Source organism: Cervus elaphus, chromosome 24, assembly GCF_910594005.1.
Source record: "Cervus elaphus chromosome 24, mCerEla1.1, whole genome shotgun sequence".
Lineage (NCBI taxonomy): Eukaryota > Metazoa > Chordata > Mammalia > Artiodactyla > Cervidae > Cervus > Cervus elaphus.
Window position 1 is genome coordinate 61063377 of NC_057838.1, and position 23669 is coordinate 61087045.

Sequence of the window (23669 nt, forward strand, 5' to 3'; positions counted from 1 at the left end):
TCAAAAAATGAAGATCATGGCATCTGGTCCCATCACTTCATGGCAAATACATGGGGAAACAGTAAGAGAGTTTATTTTCCTAAGCCAAAATCACTGCGGATGGTGACTTCAGCCGTGAAATTAAAACATGCTTGCTCCTTGGAAGAAAAGCTATGACAAATCTTGCCACTGTGTTAAAAATCAGAGGCATCATTTTGCCAACAAAGTTCTGTATAGTCAAAGCTATGGTTTTTCCAGTATTCATATAAGGATATGAGAGTTGGACCATAAAGAAGGCTGAGCACCAAAGAACTGATGCTTTTGAACTGTGGTGCTGGAGAAGACTCTTCAGAGTCCCTTGGACTGCAAGGAGATCAAACCAATCAATCCTGAAGGAAATCAACCCTGAATATTCATTGGAAGGACTGATTCTGAAGTTCCAATACTTTGGCCACCTGATGCGAAGAGCCAACTCATTGGAAAAGACCCTGATGCTGGGAAAGATAGAAGGCGGGGGGGAAGGGACGACAGAGGTCGAGATGGTTGAATGGCACCACCGACTCAATGGACATGAGTTTGAGCAAGCTCCAGGAGATGAAGGACGGGGAAGCCTGGCGTGCTGCGGTCCATGGGGTTGTAAAGTGTCCAAAACGCCTGAGAAACTGAATAACAACAACTGGGTGCCTAAGGTGAGTATGAGATGGTGCCTCTGTCTTGTGGACATTGCCTGTAACTACAATTTTTGACCACTGCTGCTTACTGGCACCTCTAACTCACAAGGCTAGGAGGGCTTTTAATGACAGGGCTTCCCTTAGTAAATGACCTGGAGCAGTTATTGCCAAAATACATTCCAAAAACAATTGACTTTAAGGAAGCCAACATGTGTTTTTCCCTCAAAGATTTTAAGGAGGGGGAAGAAAAAAAACAGTCTACCACCAGAGAAGCAGCAGCTCGGTGTCCCTAATTATAGTAGCATTGCTAATGAAAACTCACTGGAGAAGTCTAATCTTACTAGTCAGGAATGGCCATCCTCACACGTCTACAAACAATGAAAGCAGGAGAGAACCTGGAGAAAGGGAACCCTCTGCGCTGTCAGTTGGAAGGTACATTGTCCACAGCCACTGTGAAGGACAGCCTTCACTGCCAGAAAAAAAAAAAAACTTTCAAGAGAGGCTAAGCTTAGGATCTGATATGCGCCCCCCCCATGGGTCTATATCCCAAGAAAACCATCATTCAGAAGCATACATATACCCTAAGGTTCAGAACACACTACCTGTAATAACTTAGACCCAGAACCAGTAAAATGTCCTGGGACACATTAGAGCTTAAAGAAGGTGTGGTACATTTATACAATGGACTATGACTCAGTCACAAAAAACTAGCCCTGAAATGATGCCCCTGGAGCCTCAGTGATGGACCTTGAATGTTTATACACCAAATGAAGTCACTCTGAGGAATAAAATAGCATATGATGTCCCTTTTAGGCAAAATTTAAAAAGAGATACAAAGGAACTAATTTTCAACACAAAGAGAGACTCTGAGGATTCATACGCAAAGTGTTCCAAAGGGAAAAAAGTGAAGGGCCAGTGACAAATTAGGAGATCAGGAGTAATATATATATATATATATATACACACAGAAATCCATATCTGTAATGGATAATTCATGAGATTATCTTCCTCCTTCCTTATACACATAAATCTGAATCTCCAATAGATAGTCCGCAGAGACCTGATGTTCGGCACATGGAACTTTGTTCAACCTTCTGCAGTAACAGCTATTTCAGAAGAAGCCTATGATGAATAGATATGCTGTCCTTACAATGTCATAGCTGAATCAGGCAGCTGTACCCTGAAACGAGTACAACATTACAAATCAACCATACTCCAACATACCATCGGCATGAAATGAAAATAAAGCAAAGCAAAGCAATGCCTCGGTTCTTCCCTCCCACCTCCCTGTCTTGGGCTGCTATCACATCCCTGGAGCCTGAGCAGCCTTGAATTCTGTGGACTGTGCTGGGGTCAAGACAGCTAACTGGGTCCTCTTAGTTGAGACTCCTCTTAGACCTAGAGTGTCTGGTTTGCTCTAGCCCTAACCGGAGTCCCCAGTGTACCCCGACAATGGTGGCTGGTCCCTGTGGCCTTTAGGACCCTGATAAAGTCTCCGCGTCTCCTGGTGCTGGGGTTCCCCGCTCAAGCCTCCTTCAACATGGTGCTGTGGTCCATGGGACTGGTCTGGAGGGAGGGGGTGTGAGGCTTTAGGGGGAAGAAGTAGTGAGACAAACCCCTGGGTGTTTGCTCAGGCACATTCCACTCCCATTCACAGCCCAGCAAGCCAACTTTCCCTAAGGCTGCTTGCCTGCGGAACCACAGGTGGGCGTGAGAAAGTGCTGCCCTCTTGTGGACACTTCCTGTAACTACAACTGGATCGCTACTGCTTCCTGGAGCCTCAAATTCACAAGGCCTGGGCGGCTGCTCATAACTGCCTTCAGGCAATGTCCTGGGGCGGGTATTGCAGAAACAAATTCCACACACAACCAACTTTCAAGAAGTCAGTTGCCACAGGTCAATTTTCCTTACAGCCTTGAAGTGGCGGTGGGGGGGGGGGGGGGGAGGGCGGAAACACCAACAACCACAGGACAAGATGCTCGCATCCCTAATTATTATAGGAATGCCAATCAAAACAAGGAGACATCAAATCCCACCAGTCAGACTGGCCATCCTCACAAGTCTATAAACAATAAATGCGGGACTGTGCCTGGAGGAAAGGGAATCCCCCTACACGTCGGAAGGTGGGAATGTATATTGGCAACAGCCACTCCAAATGACAGTCTCCGAATGCCTCAAAAAAAAAACTGTCAAGAGAGCTAAGCCTAGGATCTGATATTTCCACCCCTGGGCTTCTACCCAGAGAAACCATAATTCAAAAAGATACATGTACCACAACGCTCACTGCAGCACTGCTTACAATAGCGAAGACACAGAACCAGCAAAATATCCACCGACAGGTTAAAGATTAAAGAAGATGTGGTAAATATATGCAGTGGACTATTACTCAGCCATAAAGAACCAAATGAAATTATGCCACACGGATGTACTTTGGAGGATCATATACTAAGCGACAGAGGAGACAATAGCATATGATGTCCTTTTTAGGCAAAATGTATAAAGATATACAAAGAAACTAATTTACAAAACAAAAGGACACTCTCAGAATTCAAACACAAATATAGGGTTTTACACACACACACACACACACACACAAAGATGTAGGGCCTGGGATGAATTAGCAGGTGAGGATTAACATATACAGAGAAATATGTATCAGTAATAGATAATCCACAAGGACCTGATATTCAGCACAGGGAACTTTGCTCGTCCTTCTGCAGTAACTTCTATGGAAAAAGAACCCCCCAAAGAATAGATATTCTGTATGAATATGTAGTAAATGAATCAGGTGGCTGCACCCTGACAAAAAAGAACATTGCAAATCGACTATATTCCAACATATCATCTGTATGAAATGAAAATAAAGAAGAGCAATGTCTAGTTTCTTCCTTGCAGCCTCCATGATTTGGGCTGTTTAATCACATCCCTGGGGCCTGAGCAGACTTCGTCAATGGCCAGTGGGTTCGGGCCAGCCAGTGGGGGTGCCCTTAACTGACCCCACCTCTTAAGCCTGTAGTGTCTGGTTTGCTCTGGCTGGGACCAGGGTCCCCCAGTCCAGGTCAGCTCTCCTGCAGCTGAACCAACCTTAGTGCACCCAAAGGATGGTGGCCCGACCCTCCGGCCTTGATGAACTTGGTAAAGTCACCCCGCCTCCTCCATGTCTCCTGGTGCTAGGGTCCCCAGCTCAAGCCTCCTTCCTGAAAGTGCAGCCTCCTAGGCACCTCAGCAGGGTGCTGTGTCCCAGGCTGAGATTATTCTGGAGGCAAAGAGTGGGGGGAGCTTTAGGAGAAATAATTAGATAGAAGCCCTCGGGTATTTGCTCAGCCACATTACACTCAAATTCACAGCCTAGGAAGCCAACTTTTCCTAAGGCTCTGGTTGCCCAAGGAACCAGAGGTGGGTGTGAAAAAGTGATATTTCTGTTAACTACAATGGGACAACGTGCTTACTGGCACCTCCAACTTATGAGGTTTGGGAGCGCTTAATGACAGCTGCCCTCAGGAAATGTCCTGGTGAGTACTGCAGAAATAAAATCCAAACACAAGTGACTTTCAAGAACCCAACTGCAACAGCAACATTTTCCTTACAGCCTTTAAGGAGAAAAAACATAACAAAACAAAACCACCACAGGACAGGATGGTCAGTATCCCAATTACAGGAAAGCCAATCAAAACGACGAGAAATCAAATCCCACCAGTGAGAATGGCCATCATCAAAAGTCAACAAACAATAAATATGGGAGGGAGCCTGGAGGAAAGGGAACCTCCCTACACTGTGAGTGGGAATGTACCTTGGCAACAACCACTATGAACGACAGTCTCCGAATGCCTGAAAAACACTTTCAAGAGAGCTAAGCCTAGGATCTGACATTCCCATGCCTGGGCTGATGTTACACGAAAAGCATAATTCAAAAAGACACCATGTACCCCAATGTTCACTGAAGCACTATTTACAGTAGCCTAGATTCAGAACCAGCAAATTGTCCACTGACAGGTTAAAGCTTGATATCGATGCCATATATATACACACATATATATATATTCAGCCATAGGTATAGAATGAAATACTGCCATTTGTAACAACATAGATGGACCAGGAGATGATTACACTAAGTCAGACAGAGAAAGACAAATATTGTGTGATCTTTCTTATAGGTGGAATTTAAAAACTGATAATCCAAAAATAAAAAATAAAAACTGATAATCCTGAACTGACCAAACAGACTCACAGCCTTTGAAAAGAAACTGGGTTACAAAGGGGGAAGTCGTGCAGGGTGGAGGGAGAAATTCAGAGGTTGTGTTTAACACATACACACTTACATAAAGTAGATAATTAATGAGAACCTACTGTATATAGTTACAACTATCTCACAATTCTGTCAGAACTTACATGGGAAAAGAATAAAGACTAGATACAGGGCTTCCCAGGTGGCACTAGCGGTAAAGAATCCGCCTACCAATGCAAGAGACACAAGGGACCTGGGTTCTATCCCTTGGTTGGGATTCTCCCTGGAGGAGGAAATGGCAACCCACTCCAGTATTCTTGCCTGGAAAATTCCATGGACAGAGGAGCCTGGTGGGCTATAGCCCACGGGGTCACAAAGAGTCAGACACAACTGCGCACACACACACAAAGGATACATGTGTATGTATAACTGAATCATTTCGCTGGACACCTTGAACACACACTACATGATAAATCAAGTATATGCCAAAATAAAAATTTAATTAACAAAAGAAAATAAATAGCTATTTTTTTTCAGGCTTCTGGCACCTTGGCCTGTGTCACGCCCCTGGAGCCTGAGCAGGCTTGGTCTCAAGGCTGGAGGGTGGTAAAGCTCCAGGGACTAGGGAGGCTGTGTCATCAGAGAACCTCGCTTGGCCCTGTAGCGCCTGCTCCCCTAAGATCACAATCTCCAGATCCAGTCAGACCCTCCTATAGCTAAACCAAGCCTAGTGTACCCAAAGGATGGTGGATTCTGGGAGCTAGAAGATCTTTTTGGCATTTTTAGTTATTTTTAACAATTTTCTTGGCCACACCACATGGCATGAGAGATCGTAGTTCTCCAACCAAGGATGGCACTCGGGCCCCTTGCACTGGAAGTGTGAGTCTTAACCACTGAACTGCCAGGAAAGTCCCAGGGCTGGAGAGCTTTGTAAAGTCACCTGGTTTTCACGTCTCCTAGTTGGGGGGTTCCCACCTCCAACCTTCCTACTTAGACTCACCCTTCCAAGAGTACCCTCAGCACCCTCACTGTAGCAGTTTTGCACCGGGTTTGTATTTGTCTGGGGGTGGTGAAGGGTAAGGTGGAAGAAATAAGACACAAGCCCTTGGGTGTTGTTTCTGGCACATCCCACTCTAAGTTACAACCCAGGAATGGGACTTTTCCCCTAAGGCTCTGCCAAGAGTTGGGCAGGGAGAAATGCTGCCGCCTTGTGGTCATTTCTTATAATAACAAATTGAAAATTGGTGCTTCTGGGGCTTTATTTTGTTGTTTAGTGGCTAAGTGGTATACCACGCTTTAGCAACCCCATGGACTGTAGCCCACTGGCTCCTCTGTCCATGGGCTTTCCTAGGCAAGAATACTGGAGTGGGCCACCATTTCCTTCCCCGTGGGATCTTCCCGACCCAGGGGTTGAACCAATGTCTCCTGTATGGCAGGAGTTTTCTTTACGGCTCAGTCACTGGGAAAGTCCAAGCTATGGCCTATAACTGCATTAACAATGTCCACTTCAGGGACTTCCCTGGTGGTCCAGTGGGTCAAGATTTTGCGCTCCCAATGCCAGAGGCCCAGGTTCCATCCCTAGTCAGGAACTAGATCACACATGTTGCAAGGAAAATCACAGATCCCAAGTGTCTGCTGCTAAATAAATGATAATGTTCACTTCCTAGGGCTGGCGACAGGACTGGCAGCTCCACGGGGTAGCTTCCCCTACCAAGAAGCCACACTGAGAAATCTCACCAGACAGCTTAATTCTGTGATAAAACCGACAGAGCAAGATTTAACAGGAGTTAAGCCCTCTCTTGTTACTTGGGCTAATGTATTTACCTCTTGATAACCATCTAGTTCTTGATTACCTTCTGACAGAACAAGGCACAATTCGAGGGGTAACTAACACTTCCTGCTGCACCTAAATCAATGCAACAGCAAAGAGAAAAGTTAAAGAAATAGACATCCAAGCAGCAATGGCTTCACAATTTTGGCAGGGGCGCTGTCGCCTTCGCTGTCTGGGCAGCAGTTAGGGAAGCCCTCTCAAAGTTATCCTGGTTCCTTCCCTTTCTAGACCCTCGAGTGAAGCAGTCCCCAACCTTTTTGGCACCAGGCACTGGCTTCCTGGAAGATAATTTTTCCATGGACATGGGGTAGGTTGACTCAATTATTTCTATTATTACATCAGCTCCATCTCAGATCGTCAAGGCGTTATTAGATCCTGGAGGTTGGTGACCCCAGCTCTAGTGGCTTTTTACTGTTCTCCTTTTTGGCCCTTGTCTGTTTAACCCCTTGGTTAAGTTTGTGTCTTCTAGGTCCCAACGGTTTTCAGGTAAGGCTCTTGATGGCTCAAGGATTTCAACCCATTCCAGCTGAGAGTAACCCAGGTCCCAGAAAGCAGTCAGCGAGGGACTACAACACCTCTAGGGTAGGCTAGGATCTGCGGTTTCAGAAGAAGAGAACTTCAGCCCCTTAACCCTCGAGAATAAGGGGTGTAGAACCTCTCAGAGGGGAATCAGACAGGTTGGGACATGGAACCCTTTGCTGCAGTACTTAACACCTGGACAAACATCTCCTGGAGCAAGAGACTACAAAGAGATTATAAGGCAGTGGCTCCCCAACCATTTTTGGGCAACAGGGATTGGTTTCGTGGAAGACAAATTTTTCCAGGGACCAGATGGGAGGGATGGGGGTCGTTTCAGCTGGTAATGCAACCAGTGGGGAGAGGCAGAGGAAGAAGCTTTGCTCGCTGGCTTGCCCTCTGCTCACTTCCTGCTGTGCAGTCCGGTTCCTAACAGGCCACAGACCAGTGTCAGTCCTAGGCCTGGGGGTTGGGGAGCCCTGCTGTAAGCAACTAAAAGTAACTGTACACACCTGCGGTTAGGGCAAATTATTAAACAAGACACAAGAAAGACCAAAAAACCAACTTGCCGCACCACAAGGGGGTGGGCTGATCACCTAAGCCACCCCTACTGCCTGAACCATGGATGTGACCCTACCCTCACCCCATTTAAGGAACCCACTTGCCCCTCCTGCCCTCCTCCCTGCAAGCAAGCGAGAGCACCTGTTGCTTGTTGGGCACCTGTGGCTTATTTCCACTCCCTTGTTCTGCAGCAGGAGTCCCAATAAAGCCTTGCCTGAATTTCTCATCTGGCCTCTTATCAACTTCTACTGATTAAAGAGTCCAAGAACCTGGGTCGGTAACACTAAGACCAGCGATTGTCTGCTGGGGCCATTCCAGCTTTGGCTGAAAATGTGTTTATTGCATTAGTACAGTCGGCCTGTCCCACCCCACCCACCCAGCCTGTTCACAGCTTTCTGCTCATTGCCCAAAGAGGTGGTCCTTCCTCCAGGGTGGGCATTCCGGGCACCACTCCCACCCAAGTGCTCGGGGAACCCTGCTTCTCTGCCGCCTCCCGACCAGCTGGACCCTGTGCCCAGCCTGGGCCGCCCCTATCGGGGTTACATTCAAGGGTTATCCTCTTGTTAATAAATAAGCCAGCATGGCTGCCCCTTGGCCAGGGCCTGTCGGTCGGTGTCGTCCCTCCATCAGGCAACGACGGGCCCCTAGCCGTCTCCCAGGGTCTGAGCGCCCCCTCTCCCTCCTGCCGCCGCCTCCCCAGTCCCCAGCGTGGGGACGGCCAAGTCACCAGTCCGCTGCGCTGCGCGGGCCCCGCTCAGCCCGCAGCTCTGGGGCGTGTGTCCTCCGGTTGCGGCCCTTCCTCCGTGACTCAGGGGCCTGTGGGCGCGACGCGGGCTGCGGGCGACACATTCGCAGGGAGTTCGCACCACCGCCGCCGCCGGGCTCCACCAGCTGCAGAAAGTCCCGGTACCAGAGCTTGGGGCCCGGCGGGGCGACTGGCGCAGTATCCTCGGTCCGGGCCAGTCTTTCAGCCTGTGCTGCACTCAGCACGTGCAGCGCCAGGCGACGCAGTGGCTGCGAAAAGCCCTGCTCCACCGCGGCACACAGGTACACGCCGGCGTCCCCACGCCGCAGCCTGCGCAGCAGCAGCCCCCGCCTCGTGCGCTCCGCTCGCTCCTCCACAGGCACCTGCAGGTGGATCCGCGGGAGGCGAGGATTTTAAAGGAACGGGCGGGGGGGCGGGGCTTATCTGCACGTGAGGGCGGGTCGGAGACCTCAGTGGGCGGGGCGAGGGCGGGGCTTCTCTCTGATGGGGCGGGGATGTCAGGCGCCTAGTTAGAGGAATGCGGCTTCACCTGGATGTAGAGTGCGGGCCAGAGACCAAACTGGGCATTAGGGGTCTGATTGGGCTGAGACTCACTGGGCGGGGCTGGATCGCATGTAGACGTGCGGAGCGGGCCAAGAGCCTCATTAATCAGGGCTGGCACTTTCTGGACGTTAGGGTTGGAACAGGGCCTGTTTGGGGAGGGGGTGGGGGAGGCTCACCTGAGTGTAGGCCGACTCCCCCGCACGTTGGAAGGTCCACTCCACGTGCGCCTGCAGCGATCGGGGCTCACACTCCAGGAAGGCGCTACCTCCCTCCACACCCAGCACCTTCTGCTCCAGCAGCGCAGGGTGGGATGAGTCTGGGGGCAAATGTCAGATTCAAGCCAAGCAGGACAGGGCGGGGCAGTCTTTAAGCGCTGAGGGGTGAGAGCGGCTGAGACACTCACCGCCGGAGCACAGTGTGCTGGGGTCGCCGTTCCTTACGTCCTGCCGTCGGAACCGCCTGGGGATGGGGAACATTAGAGCCTCCGTGAGCGCGTCTTTTAGCCAGGGATGGATTAAGACTCCCTCCAGGCAGCGCGTCCTTGACCATGCTCACCTCTTGGCACTGGGCTGGAAGCGAGTGCACTTGGCCCCATCCCAGGCACAGTAGGGGTCACGTGCCAGACAGCATTCGGCACAGGCACGGCCATGGGCAGCGCAGCGGTGCAAGGGGATCTGGGCCACCCCGCTCCGAGAGGCTACGTACAGTTGGTGCTAGGGGAATAAGGGCTCCAGGCTGACCGAGGGAGGCCCAGTGCTCACCTCCCATAGGTCAGGAATCCTTCCCCCCACCCACCTTTGACAAAAGGGAACACTGGGGTCTCAAGTCACAGAGTCTAGCGAGGGCAGAGCCTGTCCTCAAAATGGAAATTGGGGCTTATCATTACCAAAAGAACGGGAGTGGGGGCACCTGGGAACACTTTGGGTCCATTCCGCCCCCAAGCACTCTGGTCACTTACCCTCTTGGAGGAGATTTGCATGCTGGTGACAGCAGCTGAGTCCTGAGAAGGAGGAAGGGCTCTGGGATCATGGCTCCATGGGGTGGGGGTCCCCCATGCAGTGGGGGCTAGGTCTCACCTCAAACATGTGTAATTCCTCCAGGAGCAGCCCCTCGGCATTCGGCCTGCCATCCTTGGGAACAGAGATCACCTTCAGCACTGTGCCTACATCTGCAAGGATGAGAAGGGTGGGTGACTCTATGTGCCCCCTAACAGCTAGCGCCAGGGGTCTCCTTGCCTCTGATGCCTCCACCCACAGCATGGCTGGAGAGGTGAAGAATGTGGGTTGGAGCAATCAGAGCAGCATCCAGAAGGAGATGGGGGACACAGCCCCGGGAAACATATGGAGATGGGTCTGAACGCAGGGAAATTCCACTAATAGGCCAAAGAGCCTGCGCTGGGTTTTGTGGGTGGTCGTGGAAGGACCCCGACCTGTGCCGATGAAGAGGACATCGTAGTATCCATCAGCAGCTGTGACACGGTCCGCAGTGATCTGGGTGAAGGTGTACCCGGCTCCCACTTGTTGGAAGAGAGGGCGCCCACCGATGGGCAGGACGGAATTGTACATGAGGGGGTGGTTCCGGGCAAACTGGATGACATCATCAGGAAAGTCCTTGGTGGAACTGAAGGTGCCAAAAGTCTTGCTGGGGCACTGGGAGGTGGAGAGGAGGCATGACAAGGATGTGGATAAGAAGGCCGGGTGGGCAGCCCTCCACAGGAGACCTCCCAGAACTTGGAGTGTGTGTATGAGGGGGCGGGTATTGGACAGAGCCCTGCCCTGGGAATCTGAGGGGGAATCATGACCTTCCCCTGAGGAACCCTGTCTGATGAAGAGGATATTTTCCCAACCATTAAAAAAAAGAAAAGGAAGAAACCACATTCACCAAGAAGACCCCAAGTCAAGTCCTCCACCCTGCAGGTTTAACTGGGTTGTGGAGGCAGTCCCTGGGCTACGCACCATGCCAGGCCGGGGGTAGGGGACACGTCCCTGGTAGGACACCCACTGGTGCATGGGACCCTCCTTGTGTGCAAAGGGTCCCAGGAAGGCCCGGCGTACATCATTCATGCTGTACACGCACACGGCAGAGCCCTGGAAGATGCTGCTGCAGGTGAAGGTGTCAGTGGAGCGAAGGGCTCCAGTGGAGCCCGGGCCGCCCTGCCCACTGCCTCCCACACCTCACCTGGATGTGGAGAAGACAGCATAGAGCAGCGGGGTCCAACGATCTCGCGAGGACAACAGGAACACGTCCTCTGTGGGGAAGGGACCACGTTGGGGGAGGGTGAAGATCCAGGCTCCAGGGTCTATGGCCCTGCATTCACGCCCCCCCACCCCATCCTCCACTCCTGCCGCTTACGGAGCTGGTCAAAGTTCGTGTCACCCTCGGCACCCGGCACTGAGCAAACCAGCCGCGCCTTCAGGAACGTTGTCCACTTGTTGACCAGGCTGCGCTGGCCACCTACGTCATTCTGCAGGGGCCAACAGGAGGGGATAAGGGTGAGGCCCCGACACGCAAAGGGGCTGTGGCAGAATCCCTGAATGTGGCCCAAGAAGGCCTCACCCTGCAGATCTGGCCAACGCGGGACACAGACAGGCGTCCCAGTGCCGGCGTGGCCTCCACCGCCGACTCACGGAAGAAGAAATAGATCTTGTCATCATCCGGGTTCTCACTCTCCGGGATCCAAAAGACCTTGATAAACTTGGGCTCTGGCCACAGCAGGAGGCGAGGGGTCAGTGAGGTCCCCTTCTCTTTAAGCCAGCAGAAGCCCTCAGGGCAGCCACTGACCACCCCACCTCCAGAAGCAAGTTCGATGGGCTCCTCAGGACAGAATCAAAGAGATGAGGGCCTGCGAGTCAAGAAGCAGCCACGAGAGGGCAGCAGAGACCATGGCTACCTGGGCTCACAGGCAGGTGACCTTGGCCAGTGGCAGGCCTCTCACCCCTCCCCTCCCCTGGCAGTCCTCCCTGCCAGTGCACCAAGAAAGGAGCGATCCTGAGTATCTGGGTTTTGCTTTCACTTATGAATCTTCCTCTCTAGCGGGAAGTAGATGCCCTGACTCCTGCTTCAAATACTCTGCTGGGTCCCCTCACTCTTAGAATAAGGTACTCTGGCCCTACCCTTTCCTCAGAGGGCAGGCCCCTTATGGTTGCCGCCTTCAAGAGTCCGCTCCTTGGCTTGTTCCTGTCCCCGGGGCCTTTGCACTCATCCTTCCCGCTGCCTGGAATGCTCTTCCCGAAATCCTGCTGTGTTCTGAGAATTAGCTCATTCCTCTTTCCAGCAGAGTGGCTTCCTGTCCCCAACCCTCCCACCACCACCACCAGCATGACTCCCACCTAGTCTCCTCTTCCCTTCTCCGTTCTCTCACGGTATCTCCTGGCCATTGGAGCTGATCTTATCGTGTGTTCACTCTGAGGTCTGCACTCAAAGAGGGCATGGGTCACACCTATCTCGTCTCACCCTCTGACCCAGTGCTGAGTGCAGGGCTTGACCCAGGATAGGCATCTGGACAGCAGGTGCCTTAATCAGCACCTGCTCTGTTGGAGATGAGGGCCCCTCCCAAAAGATCCCCCCCACCCCGAGCCTTTCACCGTTGAGCCAGCGGGAGTCATGCGGCTCTGTCCGGAGACTTGGACGCTGGCCCAGGCTGCGGAAGATGGTGAAGTCCCGGCCCATGAGGTCCGCGGCTACCCCTGAGTACAGCTCTTCCCCTGTAGACACAGCAAGGCTTGCTGAGTGAAACCAAAGTCTCATATGGCAGTTTGGGGGAGCTCTGGGGGCTCTTTGGGGAATCAGTGAGGTTTGGGGGGATCCCTGGGGCTCTAGGGAGGGTCTTGAGACTTTAAGAGATGCTAGAGTCTCTGGGGGGGGGTTCGGGTTCCAGGAGCTCTCCTGGGGTCCCAGCCTTTGGACTCACCCACCAGCACGGAGGCAGCCCGATGCCTGGGGTCATAAGGACTCTTGCCCTTGCCATCCTCCAGCCTCCGAGGGTCCAGCCGGAGCATGGGCTCCTGGGAGGCAGCAGGGAGTTACTCGTGCAGGCCCCTCCTCCTTCCTTGCCCTCCCTGCCTCCCTCCTTGACCAGCTCTGGCCTTACCTCCAGCCGCTGGCCCACCTCCACAAATGCACAGACAGGGTGGAAGGCCCCTGTGCCACAGGCCAGCAGGTGGGTGTGGTTGTAGGCATGGAGCAACTTCACGAAGTTCATGCACTCGGTCTAGCACGCAGGCAGGCAGGGTCAGGAACAAGGAGGCCTCCCTCAGGGAGGTGGCCTGAAGGGGTCCCCGCTCACCAGCGGTGCCCCCACCCCTTCTTCTTCGGTGCATCAGCCCAGGCAAGTACTAACGTGGGTGACACGGACCCGGGTGCCCTTGGGGACCAGCCCGGCCCTCCCACCTCTCTCCAGAAATGGGTTCATGGGGAAGCAGAGGCCTGCATTGTCCACCATGACTCAGAGGCCCCCAAGAAGAATCACATGAGCCCCCCACCCTGACTCACTACCTCCGGACTTCAGCCACCTCGACCCTCCTGCCCCCAATCCCAGCCAGAACAGGGGGCCCTCTGTTTCAGCACTGCCCATCGCTAGAGTGAGGGGCTGACCCGCCCCACTCCCACCCGGGCGGCCAACACTCACGCCAATGTCCTTCCCAGCCCAGTTGCACTCCTCTCGCCATTCCACACGGGCCGGCCAGGCCAGCTAGGGGGAGGGTGGGGAGGGCAAACACAGGGCACAGTCTCTAAGCTGAGGGTGTCCATCCGGGGACCCAACCTCCCCGGGGCTCTTTCCTGGGGGGGCGGTGCTGAGGCTGGGTGGTGGTGGGGTTTCTGGCACCTTCTTGGCCCGCTTGCTAATGTTGTCCAGGCTGAGGGAGGCCACGTGGTTCTCGGCGCCCACAAACAGGCGCCCACGTTCCTCATCGAGAAGCAGCGCTTCATAGCAGCAGGTCCTCTCCAGCCTGAAGGTCCGGAGACCGTGCCGGGCCTGGAGCTCTGTGGGGTGCGGACACCACTGAGGATTCGCCAGTCATGCTAGAAGCTTCCTCCAGGTCAAGATTGCACATATGACCTGGCCCACACACAGGTGGATTTACACGCGTGTGCTTTTACAACTCGGGAGGACAGGCCCACCCAGGTGCTGGCCGAGCAGCCAGGGTGGGCAGTTCAGCCCCCTACCCCACCCCCATGGGGGAAGCAGGTGGAGCTTCCAGGGCGTGCTCAGACAAGCAGTGTCTCCAGGCGGTGCACAGGCAGGCAAGGGTTCTGGGGTAGGGCTAAATGTTGGGCCAGCCAGAACCCAGACCCCAAAGTCAGGCTGAGGGTTCTCTGCCACCTGCCCAGGTTCAGTATGATGACGCTGCCTAGTTACCACCCTGTGTAGAGGGGGTGTGGGAAGGCGGCTCTGATGCCCGCCCCCCCATCTCAACCTTCCTGGGAGCAGGGGATGGAGCGGAGGCAGGATCTGTTGCCATGGGGACAGAAGGGGTCTTCCTGGGAAAGCATGAGGAGAATGTGGGCAGAGAGCTCGGGGACTGAGGCCAGGAGAGGGTTAACTGGAGGTGGCCTGAGCGTGCCCCCAAGTCCGGGGCTGGGTGGCACACACACAGGGTGACAGCAAACACAATGCCCCCTACCCACCCTGGGCCCCTCTCCTCCCTCCCGCCTGCCAGGTGCACCTACCTTGGAAGGAGAGGCGAAGGCGTGGGGTGCTGGGGGCAGCACCCCCCAGCCCTGCTGCCCAGAGAAGGGCCAGGCCCGGGATCATGGCGGCAGCCTCTGCCCGCCCCATCCCCGCGGCTCAGGGAGCTCAGGGTTCAGCGGGCGCGTGTGGAGGAGCCTTGAGCCGCCCTGGACTCTGCCCCGGGATCTGGAGGAGAAGGAGTTGCAGCAAGGGGTGAGGGCGGGAGGCTGGGGGTGGGGGGGAGTCCCCAGGGATCAGATTACAGCCCCTAAGGAAAGAGGCTGGGGGGTCGCATTCCACTTCCGAGCCCTCCTCTCCCTCGCGGGGTGCCCTGTCTGGCCACAATCGCAGACACACCCACGCTGGGCACACCCTCGGGGTCAACCCTACACTGGCAGGCGCCCGCCCCACCACGTCACCCTCGCCAGGAACCCGCCCTCCTGTATACACACCCACAGGGATTAATTCACCATCAGTGCGCCTACTTCATGCCAGCCGGGGACTGGGGCTAGGGGCATTGGGGCACACAGGCAAGGTCCCCCCTGCAGGAGGAGGCAGAGGACCAACGAGGATTCGGGTTGCTTGCAGTCCCTACAGATGTGCCAAGGGCAACGAGCAAAACCAGCCGGTCATGGGTATGAGTGTAACAAGAAGGGGTCATGCCTCTGGAGAAGGCTGTGCACCCACGGGTCCTCAGAGAGACAGAGGCACCTTTGGAGCAAGAGCCGATAGTGTGGGTGCCTGTGAGCGTGAATGTGCTTCTGTGGGTCCTTTGTGTAGCTGTATTGGGCATCTAAGTATTGTGTGTGTCTTGCGTGCATATCTACACATACCTATGTGAGACCATTTGGCATATGGGCTATATTGTACACATAGGTGTGATATGCATGTGTGTGCACACACATGGCATTGTACGCATGTGTACGCAGGATGTACATATTGGGGTGTACGCAGGATGTACATATCAGGGGTGTACACTTTGTAAGCATGTACATGTGTGTCGCACATGTGTGTATGGATGTGGGCGCAAGTGTACGCATCTCTCTTGACATGCAGATGAGCAAATATAACTGCAGCATCCATCACTGCTTCAACTCTGAGACACCCGGGAAGCTCACTTCTCAGAGGGAGAAGTGCAGCTAGCTGGGAGACCCAGGGCTAGGCAGATGCCTCAGTTTCTGATTTGGGAGCTGCGCCCACTTGGACCCAGCAGCCCCAGCTTTGCGATGGACCTCTCTCTCCCCACCCCAGAGGGCGGGAGGGGCCGATCACACCCAGAAATGCTGTGATCTCAGACTTCAGACCCAAGAGGAATCAAGAGGGGAGAGCCAAGGGCCTGGGGCAGCCTCTCACCCCCCAGCAGCTCGGGGGAGCTGTCCTTCCGTCTCCAGCCTCTTGCGTCTCCCTCAGCCTCTCCATCCCGTCTTTGCCTTCAAGGGTTTCCCCATCTTTGAGCCCCACCACTTCTGTGAGCCAGAGTCCGTCTTCCCTGGACCCCTCACATGGGGCCAGGCTCTGGCTGCAGTGCCCACCCTTCTTCCCAGAAGCGGGCTGGGCAGGTGCCGGGCACAGTAGCCCTGGTATGGGGCAAGGTCCTGGGGCACGATCAAGTGAGGGGCGCAGCTGCTGGGGCACGTTCATCCCAAACCACGCTCCCCAAACCGCCCCCCTAGCTCCGCCGCCACTTCCAGACCCCTCCCACCCCAGGACTCCCACCTCCCTCCTTCCTGCCGCTGACACTTGCCACTGCCTCTTCTAGGCCCGGGAGGTCTGCGGCATCCCAGGACGCCAGGCTGCCTCCCCGCACTCCACCGAGAGCTCCGGCAGTGGTGGCTCCTCACCCTGCTGCCTCTTCTCACCCTGGAGAAGGTCGGAGAAGCCGAGGGGCCCCAGGGCACCCTCTGACGGCTCCTTTAAGGAGCAGCCCCCGCCCCCACCAAGCCAGCTGCGCCCGCCCCGCCGTCAAGTTTACGGGGCGGGTCGGGTGACTGGGCAGGCAGCCGGGACCGGCTGGAGTTGGTGGCCTGGCCAGAGTGGAGCGGGCACGAGGGAGGGGGGGGGCAGGGCCGACCCCTCCCCTGTGGGGCTTCACGGCTGGAGGATGCCCCACGCAGCGGTCCTGGAAGTGAGGCAGGCCGTCCGGGCAAATAAGGAAGAAGCACTAGAGACCTCGTAGCCCCAGGCAGCGCTGTGAGCCGGCAGAGGGAATGGGCAGGCCCTCAGCAGCCTGGGAGCTGGAGGCGGGGAATGAGGGGGCTTAGCTGCCACCTGGGTCCCCAGGAGTCTGCTGAGAAGGGCTGGTCAGGGAAGGGGTCCTCAAGTGGAGATCTGATGGGCCCCCGAGACCCAGCCCCCACCCTGACGCAGGGCTTGGGCAACTTAGTACTTCTGCCACCTGGCTGGCAGCGGCTCTGAAGACGGCCAGTGTGGGGTGGGAGAAGAGGGCTCGAGGGGCAGGGTGGCGGCTGGAGGTCAAGTCTGACTTGGGCACTGCAGGGTCTGGACCCATTCAGAGACCGGTCCTGACCAACGGTCCCACGTCTGTGTTGGGAGGTGAGGGGCGTTCTATGCCATGTCCATGGACTGTCTTTCTTCCAAGGGTGTAGGTGGCAGGCAAGGTCTGCCTCACCAGAGTGAGATACCCCAGGGGGCTTCAAGGATAGGAGGGGGCTTCTCAACACCTCAGCTGGGAAGGGTCTGTGGCCTTGGCCTAACGGTGACTCTGGGGGACACACCCTGTTGATACTGCCAAGGGTACTTCCTTGGAGGAGCTGAATGTCGACCATGGCCAAGGGGGTCCTCAGGTGCACCTGGGTAAACATGCCAGGGTTTGAGGGCAGGCGTCTTCCACCCCTCAGTTCCCTCAAAATGCATCCTCTTACATTTTCCCCAAGGCTGACTGGCAACTCCTCGGGGGGTCTGCAAGGGAGGCCATGGTTCTCTGGTGCATTTCCTGTGAGTTCCTGGAGTAGAGGTGTCTGTGCCCAGTAGGGTTGGGGGGTTGGGGAGGGACCTGCCTCTCTTAACTGAGCCTCAGGCCTGATGTTTCTGGCCTGGTCTCGCTGACTGGTTGGCAGTGAAGGGTGGGCATCCGTGGGATGACCAGGGGCCTTCAGGAGGGAGAGTGGGGGGACGCAACCCTGCCTGAGCCCCAGGACTTCCAGCACGTGGCCTCTCTCCCTCCTCCCAGGCTCTTTTGCTTTGGGTCTGGGCAGCCTCCTCTGGCCCCATGCAAGCAAACAAAATTCTTTGGCTGTTTACAATTTTCCACCCAAGCAGCCAAGATCAGCAAGTGCCTTTGAGGTCCCCACCCAACCCCACGGTGCCCCCTACCTGACCCCATTGCTTTTGGTTCGTCAGGCCCAGGGTCCCAGGCTCTATTTCATGCCCCTCCCCCAATAACCCAGTGTCCATATTGGATAATGAGATCAGGACCACCGCCCCCGCCCCTGCCCCCGTCTCTCCAACATCCTGGGACTCAACCCCCAGCCAAAAGGATCAGGCTGTCCCCCGGTCCACGTGAGTCCTTGGCATTGCCTTCCAGCTTCCAGATGTCCCCGGAGCAGGGAGATCCCCAGCGGTGAGAGCTCAGGTTGTTCCCACGAGGTCTTTCTGCTTCTCAGTCCTGGGTCCCAGAGCATGCAGACCCTGGGGAGGGACTTCATGGAGCCAGCCCTCTAGGGTCAGTGGGTCACACTGGGCTCTGGAAGTCCCCAAGGATTCTGGATTCACACAGCCTGGGCCTGGGCCTCGACAGAACTGAAGAAACCAGGGGAGGCACAGTGCCTGGTGCTGCCTGTCAGCAGTACAGCCTGCTAGGGCCTTGGTTTTTCCTTCTGGAAATAACTGGATTGTCGTGCCAAATGCCAGCACCTGCCTCCACAGTCCTCACTCTCAGCTGGGCGTGCCCCTTGCACCCTGCCTGGACTCGGTGGTGGTGTGACTGGGCTGGGGTGGGACATCCATTTATGGAAGACTGCAGCCAACCCTCTCAGTGCCCAGCTTGGGCTGGGTTGAGTCCTGGCTCCGCACTCACACCTGCTTTAGCCATCAGGGCCGGTGGCTCCAACGGCTGGCTCGACATTTCCCTCTTCCGGCCACGTGGGGACTAGGACGTGCTACCCAGAGGAGGACTTTAGGCAAGGGGGGGATAAGCGGTGGAAAGCGGGCCCTGGAGAGCCCAACTGAGGACTGACTTCCCCGACACTCTGCGAGCCACGCCAGGGGATCTCCCGGGAAGGTCTGCCTGGCATTGCCCTCACCCACCCCCAGCCTGGTGTCCAGGCTCCCAGAGGAACCCCCGTTGGCCCACCTTTTAGGGAAGATGAGCTCCTCCCCTCCTTGCCTTCTGAGGGCCATGTCAGAGCCGGGGTGGAGGGGTTGAGGGAGGGGCCACCGGGAAGCCTGGGCCTCTGGCTGGGGCCCTACCCCCACCCGCTCCGCCCCTGCCCTCCGCCTCCTGCACATTCCTCCCTGGCTGAGGTCAGCCCCTCCGGGACGGGGGAGCACCCCCCCCAACCAGCCACATCACAGCTCCTCACTCACTTCTGTTTTCTTCGTTGCCCAGCAGGGGGGAGAGGGGGTGGGGAGAGAGACGAGGGGCCTAGGGGGTGGGGCTTCCCTCTCTCCTCCTTCTCTGTAACCCGGGGGAGGAGGTGCCAGGAATGCGGCAGGGTGGACTCCGGTGGCACCTAGTCTTCATTAACATACATTAACATAAATGCTACCTTCCCTCCCTCGGCTTGGGGGCAGGGCAGGGGGGTGGTGGGGTGGGAGAGCCTCCGGGGAGTGCCAGATGGGGGCTCGGGCTGCTCCGGGAGGCTGGACTGGAGGCCCGTCCCAGGAATCCACCCCTATAGTAGCCGGGGAGTGGCTGGGTTGAATTCTGATTCTGCTGCTCACCAGCTGTGTGTCCCTAGGGGGGGAGTGGACCTCTCAGTCCCCTCTCCTCACTTGTCCTGCGGTAGTAAAGGGGGGGGCCAGGCAGGGTAGGGTACACAGGTGCGCGCTCTGGCTGCCATCTCAGCGCTGGGCATCCTGTGGCATGCAAGCCCGTAGGCCCGAGGGAGACTCACCACTGCCTTTTCCAGCCCAGCTTCACGGGGCCCTTTCTCTGCCCTGACTCCTCTCCTGTCTTTCTGTCCCCTTTCTTCCCTTACCCACACCCCCAGCCCCCAGGAGAGCACTCTGACCCTCCACCTGAACCTCCTTCCCTCCCCAGCTGCCTAGGATTCCTTAGTCTTCCTCCACGAGTCTCCAACCCACCCCCAGCAGTGCTTGAAGCCCATACCCTCCGCCCTCCAGAGAGCCCTAAGTCCGAGAGGCCTCTGTCTCCTTTAAGACAAAACAAGGCCCCACCTCCTTGCCCTGCAGCTTGAAGCCTGACCCCTTCACCTGGGGGTGGTCCCCACGCTCTTTCTGCCAGATCTCCTCCAGTGCCTCCTCTCTGCAGCTACCCTGCTTCCCCAGCTCCTCCAGCTTGGGGACATCCCAGGCTCTTAGCCAGGCATTCACACACCCCTCCCTGGCTCAGCCCTGGCTAACCCTGCCAGCACTTCAGCTACCCCATTTCTGGGAGGTGGCGGCTGCTTCTTTGCCAGGACTTAGCTTAGGCTGTGCCCTCTGCCCTCCCCTTTGCCACTTGCTGGACTTTTCCTCATCACTCACTACCCACCTTTCTCCGTGAAAGCCCGGATGCTTGTAACACCAGGTCCAGGCCACTCTGCAGGACTCTAGGATCCCCAGCAGCCACTATCACTTGGGAAGCCACCAGGCACAGGGAAGCAAGAGATAGAGGAAGTGCCTGCAGGAAGCCCTGCCACCTTCTTGAGCCTGGGTGAGGATTGGGGGGGGCGTTGATGGAGAAGACAGACTTCAGGCATCAGCCACTCAGGCCTTGACTCCCTCCACCCACAGTGAGGTCAGAAAACAGGATAAATACCAAGGAATGTACAACTGATTTTTCTCTTAAATAAGATCACCTGTGAGGCTCCGTCTCCTGCAAAGGGGGGAATCAAAGCAGAGAAAAGAAAAAGATCCATAGCCTTGACCTCTGGCCCCTTGAACACTAGTGCATGTCGCTGTGTGGTTAACGGAGGCGCTGACTGGCTGGCAGCCAGGGACATACTTGCTGTCACACAACTGCACACAGACCTCAGCTGACTTGAGGCTCTCCTTGGGGGCGTGTGGGCTTCCCTTGTGGCTCAGCTGGTAAAGAATCCGCCTGCAATGCAGGAGACCTGGGTTCTATCCCTGGGTTGGGAAGATCCCCTGGAGAAGGGAACAGCTACCCCCTCCAATATTCTGGCCTGGAGAGTTCCATGGACTGTATAGTCCATGGGGTCACAGAGACACAACTGAGCAACTTTCACTTTTTCACTTTGGAGGCGTGCTGGGAGCTGGCTTCCCCTCTCTGTGTTCAAGGGGGGTTGGGGGAACGCACAGCCCCACGGCAAGGATGAGGTCCCCTAGGATCTCTTTTAGGGCAACAGACCCAAGGATTGAGGTCAGTTGTATGGGAGTGGGCCAGGGCCCAGAACTCAGCCAAGAGAAGCTGCCGTCCTATCCCTGACTCCCTGGGGCACCTAGGATCTGGCTGGCCATGCCACAGGCCAGGTAGCTGGAGTCAGGACTTGCATTCTCCAGCCTTAATAAATGGCTTGGCACTCTGGGGTGCGGGGTGGGGAGCACGATTCTGAGGGGAGTAGGAGGGTTTTCTGGAGGAAATCAGGAGCAGCTATGGGGCTGCCCTGAACACGGCCAAGGGGTTATTCTAGGTCTTGGAAGCTCCTGCAGCCTCAGAGGCTCCAGTTCTAATGGGGCCTCCTCCCCTTTCTGCTCCTGGCATCTGGGCCTCCACCCACCTGCTGGGGGTGATGGCTCCAGCCCCAGCCCCGGGGAGTTGGGAAGTGACTGCAGGCCTGGACTGGCTTCTCCCCACAGGGTCCCCTACATCCTTCAGAACTCTCTGACTCTCAGAGCTTGTCTCTTTCTCTCTTCCCAGCTGTTGCCCCACCCACCCCGCCAAAAAATGGGTTAAAAATAGTCTGCTACCACATCAGTAGTCTGAGCAACTATTTGGAGTGGGACAGGCCCTCTGGGTGGTGGATGAGCCTCGTGGCGGTCCCAACTGACTGGAGGCAGCCTGCCTCATACTGGGATCCGTGGCTTGGTCTGGGAGCAGGAGCCTGGGTCCTCTGCCTGTCTAAAAGTGCTGAGCCTCAAAGATGTAGCTGCCTCTGGGCGGGGCCAGGAAGATGGGCCTTCTAAGGCTGGGAGAAATCTGGAAGACACACCACCAAGGAGCATCAATCTCTGGTTCTCCTTGCCCAGAGATGCAGGGTGGTTGGGGTCCAGCCCTGGACAGCTCTAGGCAATGGGGGGAACCCCTCAGAGTCAACTTCACGGAGTCCCTCCTATTGGGGTATAGGACACCTGGGATGTATCATCCCCTGCCTACCGCCCCCCATGGCTGGGAATTTCCCAATCACTAAAGACAAGGATGAATTGAGAGGCCGCCCCCGCCAGCGCTGGGACAATGAAGCCTTATACTCTCAAAATCTGAGCAGGGGTAGGAGGGCCAAGGGCAGGTGGGGGCCTAGCTGCCTGCACCCAGGGAAACAATGCTTACCAGGACCCCACCCAGACCCACTGCCAAGCCGGGAACAAGGGGATCCTGGCTAGAATCCTGCATGGCCCACTCAGGGAGGGAGACGTTGGGTTCATCAGGCAGACAATGCCAGCTCCTCAATGGTTCCTCTGTGCAGGGTTCCCCCTCGGGACGGAAGGAAGGAACTATCTCTGGCTCCTGCTTCCTGCAGGGCACCGGAGCTCGCACTGCTCCCCGCCCGCGCATCTGGGGTTCAGCGGGGTCCAGGGCTGACTGCTGAAGGCAAGAAGGGATCCAGGCTTGGGCGTGGGATTCTGTTCTCCTTGTCAGCTGGTGCTCCCTGGCCCTGAGAGATAGGGTAGCGGAAAGGCCCGAGGGACCGGGGAGGAGTTGGGGGGCCGCTGAACTCCACCCGAGGGGGGCGGCCACAGCCTCTCATCGCCTGCCAGGACTCGGGGGCCCGGAGGCCGAGAGGGGATTGGCAGGTGTCCGGAGGCGGGGTCCCAGGTCCCTGGCGGTGTCCTCCCGCCGGCCCCGCCCTCCCCGCCTCGGAGGCGCCGACCCCGGCCCGGGCCGCTTTGTCCCGCCGCCGCCCTACAAAGCTGCCTTTGTGGCCCGCGGCCTCCGCAGGACCCGATGACGTCAGCCTCCGTGACCAGCCCGGCGGGGCCGAGCGCGGACCACCGCGCCCTCTGGCGGCCGGAGGTGGAAGAGCTCATCTACGAGCCCCGCCCGGCAGAGGCGGGCCTTTCACCGAGCCCTCCCCACGGGCTAAGCCGGCTCCCTGCCAAGGCTCCCGGCTCCCGGCTCCCGGCTCCCGGCTCCCCCGTGGTCCAGGGCAGAGAAGTCCAGGCACCTTGCCTGGCTCTCGGGGCTCACCCACAGCCACCCAAGCACTGTCATCTGCCGTTTCCTCCAGAAACGCACGAGCACTTCCCATAGCTTCATGAAAGCCTCTGAGACTCACTGGACACTCCTCCTTCTCCCAGTGTGGAAGAATCCCTTAGGAGGAGAACTCCTTAAGAAATTGGCCCCCCTGTTCCAGAAAGCTCCCCCAGACCCAAGACTGCAGAAGCGCTGGGGGTAAAGGGGGAGACCTAGAGGCCCCAACACGTTAAGATGACTAGTCCAAGGGGGAAAACTGAAGCTATGAGTACTGGGCCTCAGCATGACCTGGCAGTTGAGTACCCAGGGCCTTGCCACTAGTGAGGATCCGGAGCCAGACTACTATCACCTTAGCCCATCTAAACCTGGGTCTCTGCCCTCATGAGAAAAGAATGGCGAGCAGGTCTTGGAA

At 56.4% G+C, this 23669-nt stretch overlaps 1 protein-coding gene across 4 annotated transcripts; it reads right to left on the reverse strand.

The window, feature by feature from the left end:
- Positions 1–5679: 5679 nt before the first annotated feature.
- SEMA3B (semaphorin 3B) lies at positions 5680–19177 on the reverse strand. 4 transcript variants are annotated; one of them, XM_043886451.1, is made up of 18 exons: positions 19076–19177; positions 14763–14949; positions 13918–14075; positions 13720–13782; positions 13183–13302; positions 13003–13096; positions 12677–12796; positions 11649–11794; positions 11445–11556; positions 11271–11340; positions 11048–11192; positions 10522–10741; positions 10169–10260; positions 10051–10092; positions 9648–9805; positions 9496–9551; positions 9269–9408; positions 5680–8911 (listed from the first exon to the last, which is right to left on the reverse strand). In XM_043886451.1, the coding sequence occupies exons 2-18, from the start codon at positions 14869–14871 to the stop codon at positions 8507–8509; spliced, it is 2250 nt and encodes a 749-aa protein (XP_043742386.1). In that variant the 5' UTR covers positions 14872–14949; positions 19076–19177; the 3' UTR covers positions 5680–8506. The 4 variants fall into 4 exon arrangements, with proteins under 4 accessions (XP_043742386.1, XP_043742387.1, XP_043742384.1 ...); XM_043886452.1 differs by lacking the exon at positions 19076–19177 and adding an exon at positions 16508–16699 and having other exon boundaries at positions 11048–11189; XM_043886449.1 differs by lacking the exon at positions 19076–19177 and adding an exon at positions 16508–16699.
- Between the last annotated feature and the right edge of the window lie 4492 nt (positions 19178–23669).

Bases quoted from the DNA above. Each gene is read 5' to 3' on its own strand.
- SEMA3B (XM_043886451.1), bottom strand. From the start codon at position 14,871: ATGGGGCGGGCAGAGGCTGCCGCCATGATCCCGGGCCTGGCCCTTCTC. The intron at 11,795-12,676 runs GTGAAAGGCTCG...TGCTGTGGCCAG, and splicing joins TGACTCCCGCTGGCTCAACG to AGCCCAAGTTTATCAAGGTC. The intron at 9,552-9,647 runs GTGAGCATGGTC...CCCCATCCCCAG, and splicing joins TTCCAGCCCAGTGCCAAGAG to GCGGTTCCGACGGCAGGACG.